This window comes from Haliotis rufescens, unplaced genomic scaffold (assembly GCF_023055435.1).
Source record: "Haliotis rufescens isolate VD_foot unplaced genomic scaffold, xgHalRufe1.0.p SCAF_18, whole genome shotgun sequence".
In the NCBI taxonomy this organism is placed as follows: Eukaryota; Metazoa; Mollusca; class Gastropoda; order Lepetellida; family Haliotidae; genus Haliotis; species Haliotis rufescens.
The window spans coordinates 26,440,773-26,459,308 of NW_025963868.1; the positions used below are offsets into that span (position 1 = coordinate 26,440,773).

The 18,536-nt window shown below is 39.5% G+C and overlaps 2 protein-coding genes across 2 annotated transcripts in view; both read left to right on the forward strand.

The window, feature by feature from the left end:
- The first annotated feature begins 401 nt into the window (after window positions 1-401).
- LOC125381442 lies at window positions 402-12,925 on the forward strand. The gene is made up of 4 exons (XM_048397980.1): window positions 402-441; window positions 8,982-9,317; window positions 12,364-12,693; window positions 12,864-12,925. Exons 1-4 carry the CDS (start codon window positions 402-404, stop codon window positions 12,923-12,925), a joined length of 768 nt encoding a protein of 255 aa, XP_048253937.1.
- A 107-nt stretch (window positions 12,926-13,032) lies between these two features.
- Window positions 13,033-18,536, forward strand: part of LOC124122912 — a 30,351-nt gene continuing 24,847 nt past the window's right edge. Inside the window, exons 1-4 of the mRNA XM_048398503.1 lie at window positions 13,033-13,347; window positions 13,501-13,827; window positions 14,004-14,339; window positions 15,043-15,330. Coding sequence (XP_048254460.1) covers window positions 13,089-13,347; window positions 13,501-13,827; window positions 14,004-14,339; window positions 15,043-15,330 — 1,210 coding nt within the window. The 5' untranslated portion in view covers window positions 13,033-13,088. The remainder of the gene's footprint in view (window positions 13,348-13,500; window positions 13,828-14,003; window positions 14,340-15,042; window positions 15,331-18,536) is intronic.

Below are 18,536 nucleotides of genomic sequence, written 5' to 3' on the forward strand. Positions count from 1 at the left end.
GGCGGGGGACACCAGAAATGGGCTTCACACATTGTACCTATGACGGGAATCGAATCAGGGTCTTCGGCGTGACGAGCGGACGCTTTAACCACTAGGCCACCCGCCCGCCCCCAAAACCCGATAGAAGCTCAAGGCGTGAAATATAAATAATGGACTGCTCAGAAAATACCCATCCGGAATCGAACCAGGTTTATATGAAGCACAGGCGAACACATAACAACGTGATGAGGTCTTCTTCTTTATGAATGACTAAAAGATATCATCTGCAGAATTGGGATAAGATGACATGTCCGCACCAGGTCTCCGTCTGTGTCTGTTGTACAACGCCACCAATATCTCAGCTATATAACGACGGTCTGTACACAGACCAGTCTCGGCAAGACAATCCAGTTATTGACAGCATGAACATCAGCCTGTGCAACTGGGATGCCATGGCAGCAAGTGAGACTGTGGTCACGCGATCCCCCAGCCCTTAGTCGCCTCTATTTAGGCAAAATAATGCTTCACTGGGAACAAATTGCAACAAAGTTTATTTGCATTTCTACAAGGTCCCCAAAACAACAAGCAACCCTAGTCTGGGAAATATGTCTAATTTGCAGAATCCAATATGACCACCAATTATCAATATATAAATATAATCCATTTGTGCGGACTGTACACACACACACACACACACACACACACACACACACACACACACACACACACACACACACACACACACACACACACACACACGCGCCGCTTTCAACAATACACCAGCAATATCCCGGTGGAAGACACCAGACATATAGATATGCATGGGCGGATACAGCTTTTTTTAAAAAGGGGGGGTCCTCAATTAAGATCTATTTATCGTCTTTGGTGGTAATTTATACAGAAATAAAGATTTATTAAGGGTGCACCCCCGCACACACCCCCCCCCCCCCCCCCCCCTCCCTGTATCCGCCCATGGATATGCATATGTTGAATTTGGCTTTACCTGTTCATATGCACATGTTATCATTATTGACGTCAGTTTGATTCATCTTCATCTTTTATTAGCGATGATATAATCTGCAGCAACATATACTGAATAAAGAAACAAAGGATGATGAATATATGTGCTAAAAAATGAATCTCTTATGTGTTCAGTATATATGTACATACCGCAATAAGTATTTTAAGTATTATAACGTAACATTTGCGTACGGATCTGTGACAGTATTAACATAATAACACAATCCAGAGATAACTTCTATCCTAGTATCCCTGTCATAGTGTTATCATCTAAGCTGAATCGTCCATTGACCCGTGAAGATCCGGGGTAGAAAAGTTCCTCAGCAACCCATGCTTGCCGTAAATGGCGACCATGCTTGTCGTAAGTGGCGACTAACGGGATCGGGTGGTCAGGCTCGCTGTCTTGCTCGATGCAAGTCATCTATCCCAGTTGCGTGGACCGATGCTCATGATATCCATCACTGGATGGTCCGGTCCATATTCGATTATTTACAGACCGCCGTCATATAGCTGGAATATTGCTAAGTGAGGCGTAAAACAACAAACAACAAACAAACAAAACAAAAACGAATTGTCAAGCAACATTACTGATTTGCAGTTGTAAAGGTACTTGAGTAATCAAAGTCTGCTTATCTACTTGAATCCCATGCGTCGTGACATATTAATATGTGTTAACTTAAAACTGATGTCCATCACCTTGTCAGGTCATAAAAATGCATGAAGCTACACAGTGTGAACACAGGAATTTACGTTTATACCATAAACACCCGTGGGCACGGATGGCCAAGTCGCCCAAGGCGCCGCGATTCGCTGTGCCAGAGTTGCGTCCCTTGGGCACGCCAGAAACCTATGATTGTGGGTCCGAATCCCGGTTCGCCCCGATTATGTTTCTAGGTTTGTCAGCACCATACCCGTGCTCGTGGGTTTCACCGAAGTGGTAAACGTCTGAGACATGCATCACTTCGGGCGTTCCTTCCCATTTAAACTGACACGCTGCTATATAACTGAAATACTGTTAAAAGCGGCGTTAAACCCAAATCACACACTCACCCATGAACCCCAAAATATTAAAATCAGTTCTAAGCACCCGATCTGAATGAAATGAACGCTGAACTGACTCGACCTGACGTCGATATGGATATAGTTGTTATATAACAGTACATCGCTCGAACGTTATCTCTTCGTCGTGTTCGCACTATGAATGCAGGAATGCAACGTGTAAGGCTTTACTGGCGTAACCTTCACATAACACATGTCTGAGTATGAAAAGTCTTGACCTGCAAGTTTGCAAGACTTAAACTTGACACACATCTGTGACGTCACATAATCGTCTCGACGATCATTATTTTTCACGGATGGTTGTCAATAATCATTGTGTTATATATCGACGCTTCATATAAATAATAGTACACCTCGGCATGGCAGAACTGTTGTCTGTCACACTCATGTGAGTGGATTCAAAGTTTGTCGGAAAACGTGTCGCCAGCGTGTCTCACACCCTGTGTATTAGCTTGAGGATGTGTAATTGCCGGCATCGGCTATAGTGAGTGAGTGAGTTGGGTTTAACCCCGCTTTTAACAGTATTGCAGTTATATCACGGCGTGTCAGCTTAATTTGGGAGGAAAGCCCGAAGTGATGCAGGTCTCAGACGTTTACCACTTCGGTGAAACCCACGAGCACGGGTATGGTGCTGACAAACCTAGAAACATAATTGGGGCGAAGCGGGATTCGAACCCACAATCATAGGTTTCTGGCGTGCCCAAGGGACGCAACTCTGCACAGCGAATCGCTGCGCCTAAGACGACTAGGCCACCCGTGCCCCCGCCTCGGCTACAGACATAACATTGGGAATAACTCTTTGCCTCTTGTACGATATGAAACTATTACATAATTTGTCAACTATTACATCAATAATCAGGCCTTATATTGTGTTAGTTTCCTAACAAGAGTGACCGACAAAAGAACCCTGACATCAGAAAAGAAATAAAAGGACTTGTGACAAAAAATATTTTGTCCGACTGTACTTTACAATTAGGGAAATATATAAAGAAAAGAAAAAACATTTTATCACCACTGTTTGTAAGAAATGAACAATACGTTTACACAACTTTATGAAGCCCATTTCTGGTGCCCCCGCCGTGATTTTGCTGGAATATAGCTAAAAGCGGCGTAAAACCAAATTCACTCACTACAAATCTGTCAGTCACAGGTTCTTCTTTTCCATATGGAAACTCTTTTGTTCTGCATGGTTCCAACTGAGGCTTTTATAATCAGCGTATTGTACCAAGTTTCTGATATTGTGTTGATTGACGCACCTAGGCCGGGTCAGCAAGCATGACGATTGATTGTCCGTTTACTTTCATCTCGAATTTTTGACATTTGTAGTTTTCATCTTACGATAAGAAAATAAAGTCATCATCTTCAGACTCGTTATTTTCCATGCGCACAGACTTTGATTGTCCACCATTTGGTGCACTATCATCACTACTTATTTTATTCATATTTGTGAAATAATTGTTTTTGCCACATTTTCCACATGTTTTTTCGAAAAGCTGGACAGTTCCTTTGGCCACCAGCATGGGGCCATTTTCTACCACCATTAAAACATGTATTCTGTTTTTGATGTTTCTTTTGTGAAACAGCGGGCTTGGCTTGTTGAGGTTTCTTTTAAAACTTCTTCTTTAACAGTAGATGTGTGTTTGAAGCACTTGCATGACTGGAATTACCCTGAATTTGTTCAGAATGTTCATGTGCTAATTCCACTGATCTGCTCTATGTTAACAGTTCATTCAATGTCGCGTTCTGATTACTCAACCCTTTCTAACTAACTTTGTTAGATCTACCAGGACCGCCTCCATGGTCTAGTGGTAGAGCGTCCGCCCGGAAGGTCCGGGGTTTTATCCCCGGCCGCGTCATACCAAAAGACGTTAAAAGATGGTACTTGTTGTTATCCTGTCTGGCGCTCGGCATTAAGGGGCTAAAACAAGGACTGGTCAGCTCGGAGTCAGTATACTGTGTCTGAGTGGGGTATTCATGTTAAACTGCGGCATGGTATCTCAGTTAGCTAGCACTATAAATCGGCATCAGTCCGGACTACTACAAGCAGCCACACAAACACACACACGTACATGCACGTCGCTATACACGTGCAATAATCTTGAACGCGACGCTAAACCCCATCTCATCTCACCTCACCTAGATCTATAACCTGCTATGGGCTGAGATTTTATCTCCGCATCGATTCTTTCATCAAAACCGCACGTGTGGGCTTGTTGACGCAGTTCGTGATAAAAATCATCAATCAAAAGAGTACTATTTGAACTCAAGATTTATTTGCGGGTTGAAGTGATTCGTGATGGCAGTCACTAGCTTCCTGAAATGTGTCTCCCATTCCCCCGGTGTGAGATCTACCTCTGGAATGTCCACAATGCCATTTAAGTCATCGCCACCGAATGAAAGTAACAACACTCTTTTCTGTCGATCATCAGTAATGTTATAACCTACAAATACATTGTTCTCAAGCCGCGATTGCCACCTATTCCAACGGACTAACTTACCATCAGTCGAATGGCAGATAGTGAGGTAAAGATACCGTAACCGGTGCTGATGTTGTTGCCATTGTGGTTGGGCTTCTTTGTGCTCATCAGCCATGATGTCACTTGCAAAATAATTCACTCGTCGCCAATGTGATGTTTAGCGAGCCGATAGGTGTTAACTTTATATTTGTACGTGTATGCACGTCGATATATGTTCGGTTGAACAGAGAGAGACAATACTTTGGACATGCTCTTTATTTCTGATCCAAGGGAGGTAACTCCTTCATATATAAACATAATGTTAAAGTGCAATGTTAAAACACTACAGATGTGACACTTCATTACATTGTGTTCAAATGCAAACTTAAATAAATTTCTTACGAGAAACATTCATATATTACAATATAAACGGAAACTGTATTAATTAAATCCCTAGGTATTATAACATCCCTGTTTATGAAATTTAACCCGCCTTGAACACCTTGATGACGTCAATGGAGGTTTATATAACGATTAGGCAAACCATTTTGCTAACCAAGACATGGCAAATACAAGGCCTAGCTATAGCCCACTGATAAACTTACAGGTTTTGCAGAATTACCCTGCTAGAACACGCAAAAGAGATGAGGATGCCTGTGATGTGACCCCAGTGAATGCAACCAATCCTTGACGGGAGACTTAAACACGGCGTCAACCTGAAAGTTGTATATTGACAAGAAAAAAGCGAACAACAGTAGCGAGCTGTAGTATTTAAGCCACCATAACATAAATCCATTGCTGAGTGCATCTTAATAAAATAGTATATATCCCACTTTGGGGGTAAGTACATCTCTAATACCCCGCCACGAGCAAGTCAGGCTGCACATGGGATTCTGAGAGGCAGAATATATCCCTTATTCCCCGCTTCAAAGCAAAAGCCGCACGCTTTTTCCGAGTCAATGGAAGTCACGTGACTTAGCGCAAGTTAACCTCAGCTCAGTGAAACAACTGTTTTCTATCAAGTCATAAAAAACCCCTGTCGGTACGATATATTCGTTTAGGATCCTGCTGCAACTAAAAGTGTCCACGTGATGGTAGGTGAGGTCCAGGCTCTATTATTTACAGGCCGACATGATAAACGTGTAGCTTTGATAGGGAAAGATATATATATATTATTAGGTCATTATTCGGCAGTAATTTCTACGTACATCACTTGCACAAAGCCATATTATCTCTAAGACTAATGTAAGTCTATGTTAAAGTATGGGAGTTCGTTCGATATCTTTTTGTGCACGTGGACCCTTATGTCGTTTGTATCAACACCCGATTATACTGGCTGGAAAGCCACAGGAGTTGATACTTTCATGATTAGTTACTTGGGATCGAACTAGATCTCTCTGCGTGTTACGGTACTGCGTTGTCCACTTAGCTATCCAAAACGCCTTCAACGACAAGATATATATCAGCTGCCTTCCAAAATGACATGCATCACATAACAACAGAGACACCATAGTGCCAGGAATATGCATTTGCTTGTGTTATTGCTGCTGAGAATGCATACCCAATTTGAGAGAGAAAGACTTTACATATGCTGTCATAACATTTTTTAAGGAAATAAACTGATTTAAAATCTGTGCTTGCAACCAACACAGAAAGCGTGACAAAACTGACCAAACATCCATTATTTGATGTCAAACGTTTCTAGTTGGTACTGATTTCTGTCATATATAACCACTGCTTTTATTGAATAATCTGCATGAGTACAATGTTTTTGCATGATAAATCAGATGAATAACAGAATGAGTTCACAAAGAGTCTACTGTTTGTCAAACTTATATTATCCTTGGCAATGGTTTCTATCATATAGTTAATGATTATCATTGAGCCTCGCCATTTTTTCTTCATTGAGTAATTAAGAATAATTATCGGTGATAAACCATAGGACTCGAAAAGTCCTTTTCTATGTACCCTAAGTATTCAATGCAGTGAGTGAGTATGGTTTTACGCAGCTTTTAGCAATATTCCAGCAATATCACGGCGGGGTACATCAGAAATTGGCTTCATACATTGTACCCATGTGGGGAATCGAAACCGGGTCTTCGGCGTGACGAGCGAACGCTTTAACCACTAGGCCACCCTACCGCCCCCAGAGTAGTGAAACGTTCGACTGACATGTGTTAACGTTCTCTTTCCCTCTCTCACACACAAATCATACATGTCAAACACGTTTTTTCGTCAGTGTATGACGCTGTTTATATCCTGTGGGTGTTACCCGTTTAAGCACGAGAAGAACAAAAAACAACGATTGCATTAAACAGACATTAGTTTTCGTTTATAAATTAGATGTAGGCGGAAATTATTCAAAATCACTTTAAATAGGGAATAGAAAAGTGCAAACAGGGCAGTTCACAGTCAGTCGAGATGGAGCGCGGAATGTGTACTTGGATTGTGTGCATGCTGGTAGGAGATACGAAAGGTAATTTAAAAAAAAGATTAACTTTTCGAATTGGCACACTGTTGGATTTTCATACTCAATATAACGCGCAAATTTGGCATAACATATTTCAACAATGTCTCAAGCTTCTTAATGTACAAGTAACTGGGGGCTCGGGTGGCCTAGTGGTCAGCGTGTCGCTCTCCATGGTTTCAAATCCCAGATTCCTCCCTTCTACGTCAGGACCATGTATGTAATCATGAATTGGTACAACTGACATATCAAATAAGGCTACATTTAAAGCTAGTATGTTAAAACGCATCAGGTCCATCAACTTTTTATTTGACTTTAAAACCTAAAGACACAGCGTTTTTTTGTACTGGATTACAAAGCTCCATACAAATCCATACAAAGAAAGATATATTGCTTGGCCAGCGAATGTACTACCAAATCCCTGTCTCAAAGATTAATTATACTCCTTATTAGTATATCGTACTCATGTTATATGAAATAAATTGTACTCTTTGCCACGAGGCCTTCAATACTGAATAAACTATCTCTCTATGCTCCTTATTACCACCAAGGAAGGACTTAATACCATGTGAATTCTAAAACTTCAACGCATTTGCTTTAACTTTTGCAATCTCAGAAAAGAAGCGTAAATCTGTCAAAATATTTGATTTTCAACTTTGTATTCCATTATCACACACGAAACATTTCGGGAAAACTTAATTCCTTGATCAATGGGACATTTGCCACTGAACGTGGTTACCATAGATGGACTTACATATGTATCTTAAGAGGTTCAAGAACATGTGTCAAAAGTGAAAGCAAATATCATCTGAAGTTAACTGAGAAAAAATTTGTGAAATATTGGACGTCCTCATTGATGACATCTATGTAAAATTGGGGAATACGCAATTTAGGGAAGAAGAAGGTATCCCTATTGGCACCACTTGTGCTCCCCTCCTTGTGGATCTATTTCTTTATCTATATGAAATCGGACTTTCTGCTTGAATTGGCAAAATCAAAGCAAGGGGATTTGGCGAGGACGTTAAACTTAAGGTTCAGGTATATCGATGATCGGATATCGTTAAAAAATTGGCAAATTGGCTATTCCCTTCATCTGATTTACGCCCCTGAACTAGAAATAAAGGAAATGTATGGCTGTACGACAAGAGGGATGACTTGAACATTCCAATAGTGAACGTGCCCTTTATGGCGAACAATATTCCAGCAGCTACAGGCTTGGTGTCTGTATTTCTCTACCTTGGAGGACCAGCGTGCTGTTTCTACGAGGATTTGAAGGAGCGTCATACCAATCTTGCTTAAAAGTTATTTTATCAAGGTTACAATAGTCAAGGCCTCAGCAAAATCTTTCAAAAATATTTCATGGTAAACATGTTGAAGACAATTCCATAATACGCTCACCTTTTCGTGAGTGGTATCATCACCATTAGATAGTGATCCATAAACACATGCTCATTATATAAATTCCTTCGAATTCAGCGTTTAGCAGAGATTTCTTATGAAAATGAAAAGGGATTTGTTGCTTTTATTCGGATCCCCCAATATTTCAGGACCATGCCTATGATCATGGGTTTGACTAGATGGTAACAACGTGGTCTAAAACGTGCGCCACCTTTGCATTCCCTACATCATAAGCTGAAAAAATGTTCAAATTGGCGGAAAACTAATTCAACTGAGTGTTTCATGTCACAGTGCTTATACTGTCGTACTCGTTAAACGGATACAATAAACACTTAGTACAGGGAACAGATCTGAAAAAGCTCATCCAATACCACAAGCATGATCTTATAAATAAGTATCACATGTAAATCTATACGAGTATAGTGTAGTTATCACAGTATTCCTCATGGCGTTGGTATTAACATAGATTCATACAGGTTTGCATGTTAAACAATGCATCATTATCAAATAGAAGCCATCGGGTAATATTGTATTGCCATTATCAGACATCTGTTTGAAATAGTCATGATCACTTTTATTTCGTCACTGTTTTTCTGCCGTAGCCGCCTCCACTGTATATGCTCATCTTGGAGAAACCGCCACATTGTCATGGGACCTCCCCCAGCCAGCTGGACTGGAGACGTTCATGGTCAACAATACATATTGGAATCAGGAGGTATTTCGCGTCACCAACTACAGCACAGTAACCGTGATGAACAGACAACCTATAGTGAAAATGGAATTTGTGGGCGCCATTACTGCGTCTGGAACTGGTCTGTTCAGCTTCATGCTGCATGATGTGATCTGGTCTGATGCAGGACACTACAGATGTTACAGAACCCCATCAAACTCTACAGCTGCTGAGGTTCCTGGCTGTGGTCAGACGCTTGTCGTATTTGGTGAGTTGAGTGAAGAGCATCAGAAGTTGACAGTCGTAATACTAATAACAAGAAGAATTAAAGAGGCACTGATCTAACGCAATTCCCCGGGACAGGTTGTTGCCTTTGCTATTGTTTTTTCCCAGTGAGTACCCGGATGTATAGCAGAAATCTAGACTAGCTCGCGACCTCTGCTGCGCCATTCGTAAGCGCATTAGTCACTTTTATGGGTACCGGTAGTAATAAGGGCGTATGGTCACATTGATCAACAAAATGAAATACAGTTTTCGAGATAATAAGGAAATGTAGGTATCTTTGTGGGTAGCATCGGTAATGGTGACGAAGGTTTGATAAGTCACTTGCTTGGTAATTTTGCGATTTTCGTTTACACTATTTTGACTTGCAACACAAAGTAAATATTTCACCTGAGCATTGCTTTTTTTATAGTGTGTATATTTTTTTACTGTCAAAATGTGTAACATATTTATTAAACGTCTAAATATTCAGTTATTTTACAAAGTGACTGAAAAACATTTCAATCTATATTATTATGATAACGAATTCCAAACATTTTGTTGTTTAATGTCATCACTGAAAATATTACGTTGAAAAGTACATTTCTATGTTGTTTGGCTTCTAATCCTACATAATAATCTGTTGTGATGTTTGTAGGCCCTTTTGATCGTCTTAATCAATCTGGACAGATTTTTTTAAAACAACGTCTATCGCGCATTGCAGAATGTCCCAACCAAGACGTAGAGAAAAAAGAACGAATCGGTTCAAATGAAGGAAAACAAAATGCAAATACCATAATTACAACCTACCAAATTTATGTGTATAAATTTTAGGCAGCTTCCTTGTTCGAGGAATGTATCCGTGAATATCCACGAAAAGGAACAATATCCCACTCGTCTGCAGCTGTACAAAAAAACTTATTCGATGGCATGTGTCTCTGTAACAATCAAATATTTCAAAATATATATATCGTTTCGGGATATTATAACCCGTGTTCGTTTCTCAACTGATCACTAGGATTGTTTCAGGTGTTTCACATAGGTGTCAAGTCTCAAGGGTCGGCTGAGAAAGCCCACGTGACGACTATTTTCATAACGTCCACGGTTCCTAAAAATTCCATTGAGTGATAGATAACAATGATCAATCAATCAACGTATTATCAGTTAACCCTTTGAACAAAGTATGTTGTTTTTACATCGGCACTTCACGCCATGATATGAGTGTATTCCCTTTGTTTTAGTAAACCTAGACATGTAAACACTCACTTTTGACATATCCACTGTGCAAGATAACAGTGATTAATCAATCAACGTATTTTCTGTTAATCCTTTGATGACTAGGAACGATCCGTTGATTTACAACAAAAAAGTAAATCAACTGATCATTCATCTCTTGCTGCCACGTGCATATTACATTACACACATTTCACCTCACTTCAAACCTGGATTTAGATTGAATAATTACCCCAGACACAATCAATGCCAAATGGGAACCTTTGTCAGGTAATCTAAGTGGTGCTACCACTAATTGTACCTGTAATAAAGTGTAGGGTTATACGAGTAAACGTGGATGACAACAAGGGAGTAGTAAGCGTATTATCGACGCAATCCGAAATCCGAAAATGCTTTCACTGCATGGATCCTTTTTTTAGTATTAAACTATAACCATCTGGGGTATTTTCAAATGACAACATCCGATGAGCTCCGCCGTTCTTTTTGTCTGTTTGTTTAGGCTGAAGAAAATAATTAACATGCGCCCTTTGTCGAAATCTTTATAGATCACAGTTAACCAATCAGTGTTTATGCAAACATTTGTAAAACAAATATTGCCTCCAGCCTCCAAGTTTATTAAGCTGTCCTTGCAAACGGTAGCCCAGTCTCTGGTCACGCTCAGTTGCGTTGCGTACCATCCGGGTACTCACGGAAAAAAAAACAATAACAAAGGCAACAACCAGTCCGGGGAATTGCGTTAGATCAGTGCCCCTTTAAGTTATGAGCTTTTTTTATGTTATAGTTAACTATATGTAACTAATTATTAAAGATTGATATCATGTCATGAGGACATACTTTCAATCTGAATCCCTGACACTGTGGTTTTCAGTGTAGGAAACTATATATTAAATAGAACCATTGTTTTTTAACTTGTCAAATTAAACACGGGAAAATATAAATATTCCATCATAAATAATCGAAATATAGTTTTGGAGACGCGGTGAATTGGCGGTTAAATCGTAATTATTAAGTATTTACCATTTTAGGACCAAACATGGTACACAATCAGATAAGACGTTTAATATTCCCCCGAAATCCATTTGACGCAGCATCCACAACTTGCACATGAGTCTATGTCATTTGATTGTTTAACAATGCTTTTGCTTGAGTTTTTCTTACACAAATCCGACAATAATAAGACTTCGACACCAAGACCAAAACTTTCTAGATGATAATAAAAATACGTGCTTAATATCACCTTTGTCATGTACTTTTCCCTAAGCACGCCAGTGTAAGTGGGTAAAGCTGAATTGATTATGTACTTCTCTCGGAAACTGAAACACTTGAACTTTAACACTGAAACTGAATCTGAACAGTCTAATAAATGTTTGACATGAGCAACGAAACTTTGCTGACTGTTGGTAAGGAAATATTTTTAAAAGAAAAACAAAAGGTTTGCAGTAATGTCACACAATTATTAAAGTAATCCAGTCAACAATACTTGCTAATTCATTAAGAGTGTATTAATAATCAGTACACATATTCCAAATATACTCTAACATGTGGCATATTTCTCAATAGTTTTTTACAGACAACAAGTCAGTGCTTTTAACTTTTCGTTTGTCATCTAACCCAAAGTTAGAAGATAATCAGATGTCATAGGTTCACAATCTGGCAAAACAGGGCATCGAACACACATTCGGCAAGTCAGGTTCATAAGAAGCGTCATACTAGTCTAATCTTTTTATTAACTAATAGCATCATACATGTTTAATTGTTTTACGTGTCCAAGATACCTTTAATTAAGTCGTAGTTGAATAAACATCTTATCTTTCCAACAGATTTCCAACAGCCGTACATCTCAGCACCAGACACACCTCACATGGACAGGAGTGTTGACTTGTCCTGCTACAGTTTCACTCATGGTTATCCTGATGATAGTGTAAACGTGGCCATTATCTGGAGGAGGAATGGTTTCCTTGTAGATGACAACTCCAAATACAACATAACACAGGAGAGTCGTGCATGGGGCTGGTGGAGAAGATACCACAGAAGTATCCTCACTGTCAGTGACGTCAGGGCAGCAAAGGGAGATAACTTCCAGTGTCAGGCTGTAGCAGGACAGAGGACAGTGTCACAGTGGAGTGAAGAGTATGCACTGGTTGAACAATGTGAGTGTACCTTAGCTACCAAATTCCCGTTCAGACATAATATAGTGACAATATAGGTATTGTCGTGTCAATAATACCTTGGTGATAATGGATATAACAATAATATCAATAAAAAGACGTACAGTTACAAGGAAAGGACAGAGTTGAGACGAGAATTGTTCTATCCTCAGTTGCCACCAGAAAGAGGAAAACGGACTTGGCCAGTAATAGTTTGTTATTCAGTGATAACTAAGATACATTAATTGCATTTGTACACTTGACTTGTATCAACATATCATCCTGCACCTACAGTAAGGTAATGCAGATATTTATGCTTACCTTGTGTTATTGCAGCCGGGCCTTATGCCAACTCCACTCTGGTTCACGAAGGACACAATGCTTTTATTACTTGGAAGATGCCGTTGGTTGAGGACGTATTCTATGTATATGCCCCTAAACATATACTCCTCCTGGAAATAAACTCTACTAAAGTCTACATCTGGGATGCCTACTGGTCGAGAGTCAAGATGACGAAGATAACAACATCAGCTGATTCTGTCGTCATCCAGTTCTGGCTACACAGTGCAACATCAGAGGATGCGGGAAGATACTACTGTTACAAGAAAAATCGGGTTGACAGCGTTCGCGATTGTTCTCATATTTTGTATGTACAAGGTACGTACTTTCTACAACTGACCATATCATGGTTATGTTATTTCTGTCTCTTATCACGTAGATGAAACATTTGGACTTCAGAAATCTTTATGTTTCATTCATTTGAGATACAAATATGGAGGTTTTCAAATTATTTTTGTTTCGATCTGACAGGTATCCAGGATCCATATATCGTTACCTCTGGTCCTATTCGTGACAAGGCCGTTGTAAACCTGACATGTTGTTCCTATCTCCGGATGTGGCTTTGGGATACTTCTAAAAGAACAGTCATGAACTGGATGAAGAATGGGAACAACCTGCAGAATGACGATAGACATCTCATAACAGACCTGATCAGAGGCAGGGACTATTTTTGGAAGAGTACTTTGACCACCATGGACTTTAACGAAGACGACAAGATAGATCACTTCTCCTGTAATATACATCTGGAATACGGATTAATGTCTGTCTGGAGTCCTGAAGTTAGTCTATCAGCAAACTGTAAGTAAATATTCCCCCACGTGTTTGCATTACACATCATTATTATTTTCGAACCAGGTATTTGTAATCACTAAGAATATCATGTCATGTACAGCTTTTGTAAGAAGAAAAGTGTTTGTGTACATAGGTAATGCTTCTTCAAAATTTAAAAATGTACTGCCATTTATTTGTTCCAGTTTCTCAACTGCTGCACAAACACTACGTTGTGGCTCAGGAAGGAGAAAATGCCTCACTGATGTTGGAAGCTCCACGATCAGATGGCTGGTTCAGTGTTAAAAACTCGAAAACAGATCAAATCTTTTTTTCTGTTGATGGCATCAAAGTCAATGTTTCGTCGTCATACCGTTCAAAGATAAAGATAAGAGGAATTGTTACCTTCGATGGCGATCGGGTCATAGAATTCAGCATCATGAACACCACATCAACAGATGCTGGATTCATGACCTGTCACTGGAAGAATTTCAATGGTGAACAATTTGTTTCACAATGTGGACAGATGCTTATCGTGTTACGTGAGTATCTTTCCTATTTATTAATGGATGCTTGAGATTTTCAATGTTCTAAAGCTTCATCGGCATGACATTTTTAAACTCGATAATAAATACGTAACTTTCAGTCACATAGTAATGTCAAAGGTGCACTAATGTAAATGATACTGTCATGCCAAAACACCCATACGCTTTACAAAGGTTTCTTTTGACTGAACATAGTCTTAACATTTTATCACTCTTGTAAAGAGTGAATAAACAAAATTTGAAAATCATACAATTCAAGTACATGTAAATATAAAACGGCAGCAAATACATAATCTCGATTAGCTGCCGAAACAGTAAAAGTCGTAAAAATCAGTGATGAAACCAGTATTTTGTGGAAATGGTAAGCATGTGATGTTCTACCGGTTGAATCTCGCCAATTTGAATGAAATAGTAAATATTTGTTGACTGGCACACAATCGCTCAAGTCACATGAATGAATTAGTCCCTTGCATCTATTAGCCACATTACATGTTATCAAGAAATGAGCACGCAATGGCATGCTTCATAGACTTCATTGTACAATTGTTTAGAGTCGAACCCAAATGATTTTGCCAATGCTTTAACCCTGGATGCTATCCCAAAGCGCCATAGATGATGTCGAACACGTAGAACATTCACTTAGTTGCATCCCAATATGCCTCATTTATTTATACATCAAAACATAATACTTTTCTTTAAGGAAAACCAGCTAAACCAAACATCAGTGTCACTGTCAGCACAGACAAGATCGTTTTTACGTGCGAAACCAACTCTTCCAGTTTACCTCATGACCATGACATTTCAATGATATACACGTGGCTCAGAAACGGACAAGTTGTTGAGAATGGGGGAAGGTACCACTTCTCGGGACACACCATGGCTGTGACAGATGTAAGGCAGGAGGACCTGGGCAACTATTCATGCCAGGCTACAGAGGAACAAGGCCTGGCTTCAGACTGGAGTGATACATCTCCCGAGATGCTGCCAAGTAAGTGGTGATTCTAGAACCAGGTAGATGCGTGGAAGAGCTGTCATGTAGTCGACATCACACATGTTTTAATAATCTAAACGTAAACATCTCGTAATCAGCATGCATATCCTTACAAACAAATGTATTATCTTCGTTTATACCAAGATGATAAGGTGTTCACACGTCTCCCTAAAGCAAAAAGGAAAACAAAACAAAACCACAAAAATCCAATCAATTTGATGCAAACGGCTCAAACATGATCTCGTGATGATCCAATAGATGCACATACATGGACCTGAGACAGCCGTTTGAGTACATATTTATTGGATGTTTAGGAATTTGAACTTCAGAGTGAGTGAGTGAGTGAGGTTTTACGCCGCTTTTAGCAATATTCCAGCAATATCACGGCGGGGGACACCAGAAATGGGCTTCACACATTGTACCCATGTCGGGAATCGAACCCGGGTCTTCGGCGTGACGAGCCAACGCTTTAACCACTAGGCTACCCGACCGCCCCTTGAACTTCAGAGCGTTAACATGAGTAAATATACAGATAACTGCTCACACATAACTATCATCTTTACTGTGCATATGATAATATCGCCTTTTCTACATTCAAATTTGGAACAAGCACATATACAACATCGCAGTACGTGCGCCATACAGCAACTCTCTGTCGTCTCTGAATGGGTAACTACAATCAACTGGAGACCATTTGATATTAAATGGTACATGTAGTTACACCTGGTGCAATATTTTATGTAGCTGAAATCACATTATGGAAATCATGGAGTAACATGTTTGTTTATTACGTGTGTTTACTGGCCACGTTTGAGCATGTTTCAATTAATTTACCATCATGAAATGTCAATGGACATTTTCGGCCATTATTATTGAAACTGACAACAAGAATAATTTCAACATTGTTCTTAGGTATAGATTGCCAGCCAAGTCTATGCACCCCTGTTGTCGTGAGATGGCTGTCAGTGGCGAATATATTGCTATCAGCGGCTATTATAATAAAGTGGATAGTACTCTGGCTGCTTACAAGAAATCGGGAACCAGGTTTGTCCTTAATGTTCAGCAGGTTGGTGGTTGACAAAAAATTGTTATGTTCATTAACTAAATCATAAATATATTGAAATGTATCATGCAGCACTATTAACTTTGGGCGATACAAGTAATGATAAAGCGAAAGGTTAAATGCAATACCTATTAAGTTTCCAAACTCATGAAGCAAATTGCAGTTGGTTTGTGCAAAAAGCAGTTACGTTTACAACTTTTTACCTTTGCAGCAAACGAGTCTGAGATGAGGGAAATGTACGCCGTGTCTTACAACCGTCTGGATCCTTTGCTATAATCAGCAATACTGGCCCAACTTGATACAGCTTCTGTACAAATCGTAAATAAGTGATTATCGTGGAAATGGTTGTGAAACGATTTTGTGGATTACTCTAGTCTTACAGGTGAGGATGGTAGTGAGATTATCACAAATCGGTAGATAACTCATTGAGGAACGGTTAAAATGTCGACTCACTATTGTCTCATATGATCTATTATATGTGAGGCAACGCAATGCGAACTCAATCAAATTAATGTATATAGCATATGTTTTGGGATCTATGGTAATAAATACTAGGTGGACTGACCACATTGCAACATCAATGAAAACGGAACCTAACGCATCTCAGCATCCACAGTCAGGTAGTTCGCCTCGTTGATTCTGATGGTTTGTAAGAACATTGTACGTTTACATATATATAGTTATTATATAATTCATGTTATGAAATATTTTTAAGAGTTATACTAATTACCTTGTTATTAAACTTATGTAAATAATCATGGCCATGTTTTCAATGGTACCTAATTGTACAGGTCAGCGGTTCTAAACCGCCATTATCTTTGAAATAATATACCTGCAGTTAATGTCTTGTAATGATGTTATTCATACATGTAGTATTTGTCACCAGAGTAATTTGCAGAATGTTTTATTTGACTTCAGTAAATTTAGTAGGACTAGATTGTTTACATGCCACAGTCATGTGACAGGAGTTTTGCAGGCGTCAGGCAACCAACACTTACTATATTCTTGAAATTGGCGGGTGCTGGAAGTAGGTCTGGACATCCGTACCGTTTTCGCGAACACCTGGAGTCATCACTGATTATCAGTGATCTATTCTTATAATGTTCATCACTAGTTTTGCCTATTACTCCCATGAAATGTGTTTCGGAAGGCAATCGAGGCTGTTTATTCTCTTCGATGATGCTTTTATTATATTTGGCACACAGTTGACAATGCCTTTGTAAGTATAATCTTTTGGTTACTTTTTTGTGCTGAATGTATATACGTTATGACATTTTATTTTCAAAAACATTCAGTATGAATAAGTTTGTTTTTTTAGGTACAATTGTGTTCATATATATTTTCTTTTGAAGAATGAGTTGATTTGGTGTTGTGCGTGTATATAACGCTGCTGAAACTGTATGATGTCTGCACATAAGTAAATATTTTCCATTTAGTTTGTACCTGTTAACTGTAAAGTGAACGAGTGAATTGTGCTTAACGCCGCTTTTAACAGTATTCCTGTCATATCACGGCTAGTCAGCTTAATGTTGGAGGGAAGCCCCATGTGATGCAGGTCTTAGACGTTTACCACTTCGGTGAAACCCACGAGCACGGGTAAGGTGCTGACAAACCTAGAAACATAATCGGGGCGAACCGGGATTCGTACCCACAAACATAAGTATTTGGCGTACCCAAGGGACGCAACTCTACACAGCGAATTGCGGCGCCTTAGACGAATGGGCCACCCGTGCCTCCGTGAACTGTAAAGACTCGAGGAAACGTGTATGGACCATTTTTTATTAAGGATACTATTTTGTGATAATAAACAGTTACAGGGCAAGTGAAGTCAATGGGTTCCCGGCGTTTGACGCGCTGCGCAACTTCAACTATCATGACGACCTTGCTGACGCCCTGTCTACCTGTTGTTGTTGTTGCATTGAGTGTTTAAGAGGTCGCCTTCTGCCTAAGCAATTTCGGCTGACCTGTCCCTCCTTGGGACTCCTGTGTGTGAGTAAGGTTACATATCTATTGTGAGTTTGGTATTCACATATTTTTTGTTTTTGTATTGGTATGATTTCTATTTTCTTATATTGATATAACTTCATTTTTATCATTGACTGCTCTGTTTATATACGTTCGAGCAGCTGTGAATCTCTCA

Coding starts and splice junctions, on each gene's coding strand:
- LOC125381442 (XM_048397980.1), top strand. CDS start 402: ATGAACATCAGCCTGTGCAACTGGGATGCCATGGCAGCAA. Junction 9,318..12,363: donor TCAGACGCTTGTCGTATTTG/GTGAGTTGAGTG, acceptor TCTTTCCAACAG/ATTTCCAACAGCCGTACATC. Junction 12,694..12,863: donor GTATGCACTGGTTGAACAAT/GTGAGTGTACCT, acceptor TTCTATCCTCAG/TTGCCACCAGAAAGAGGAAA.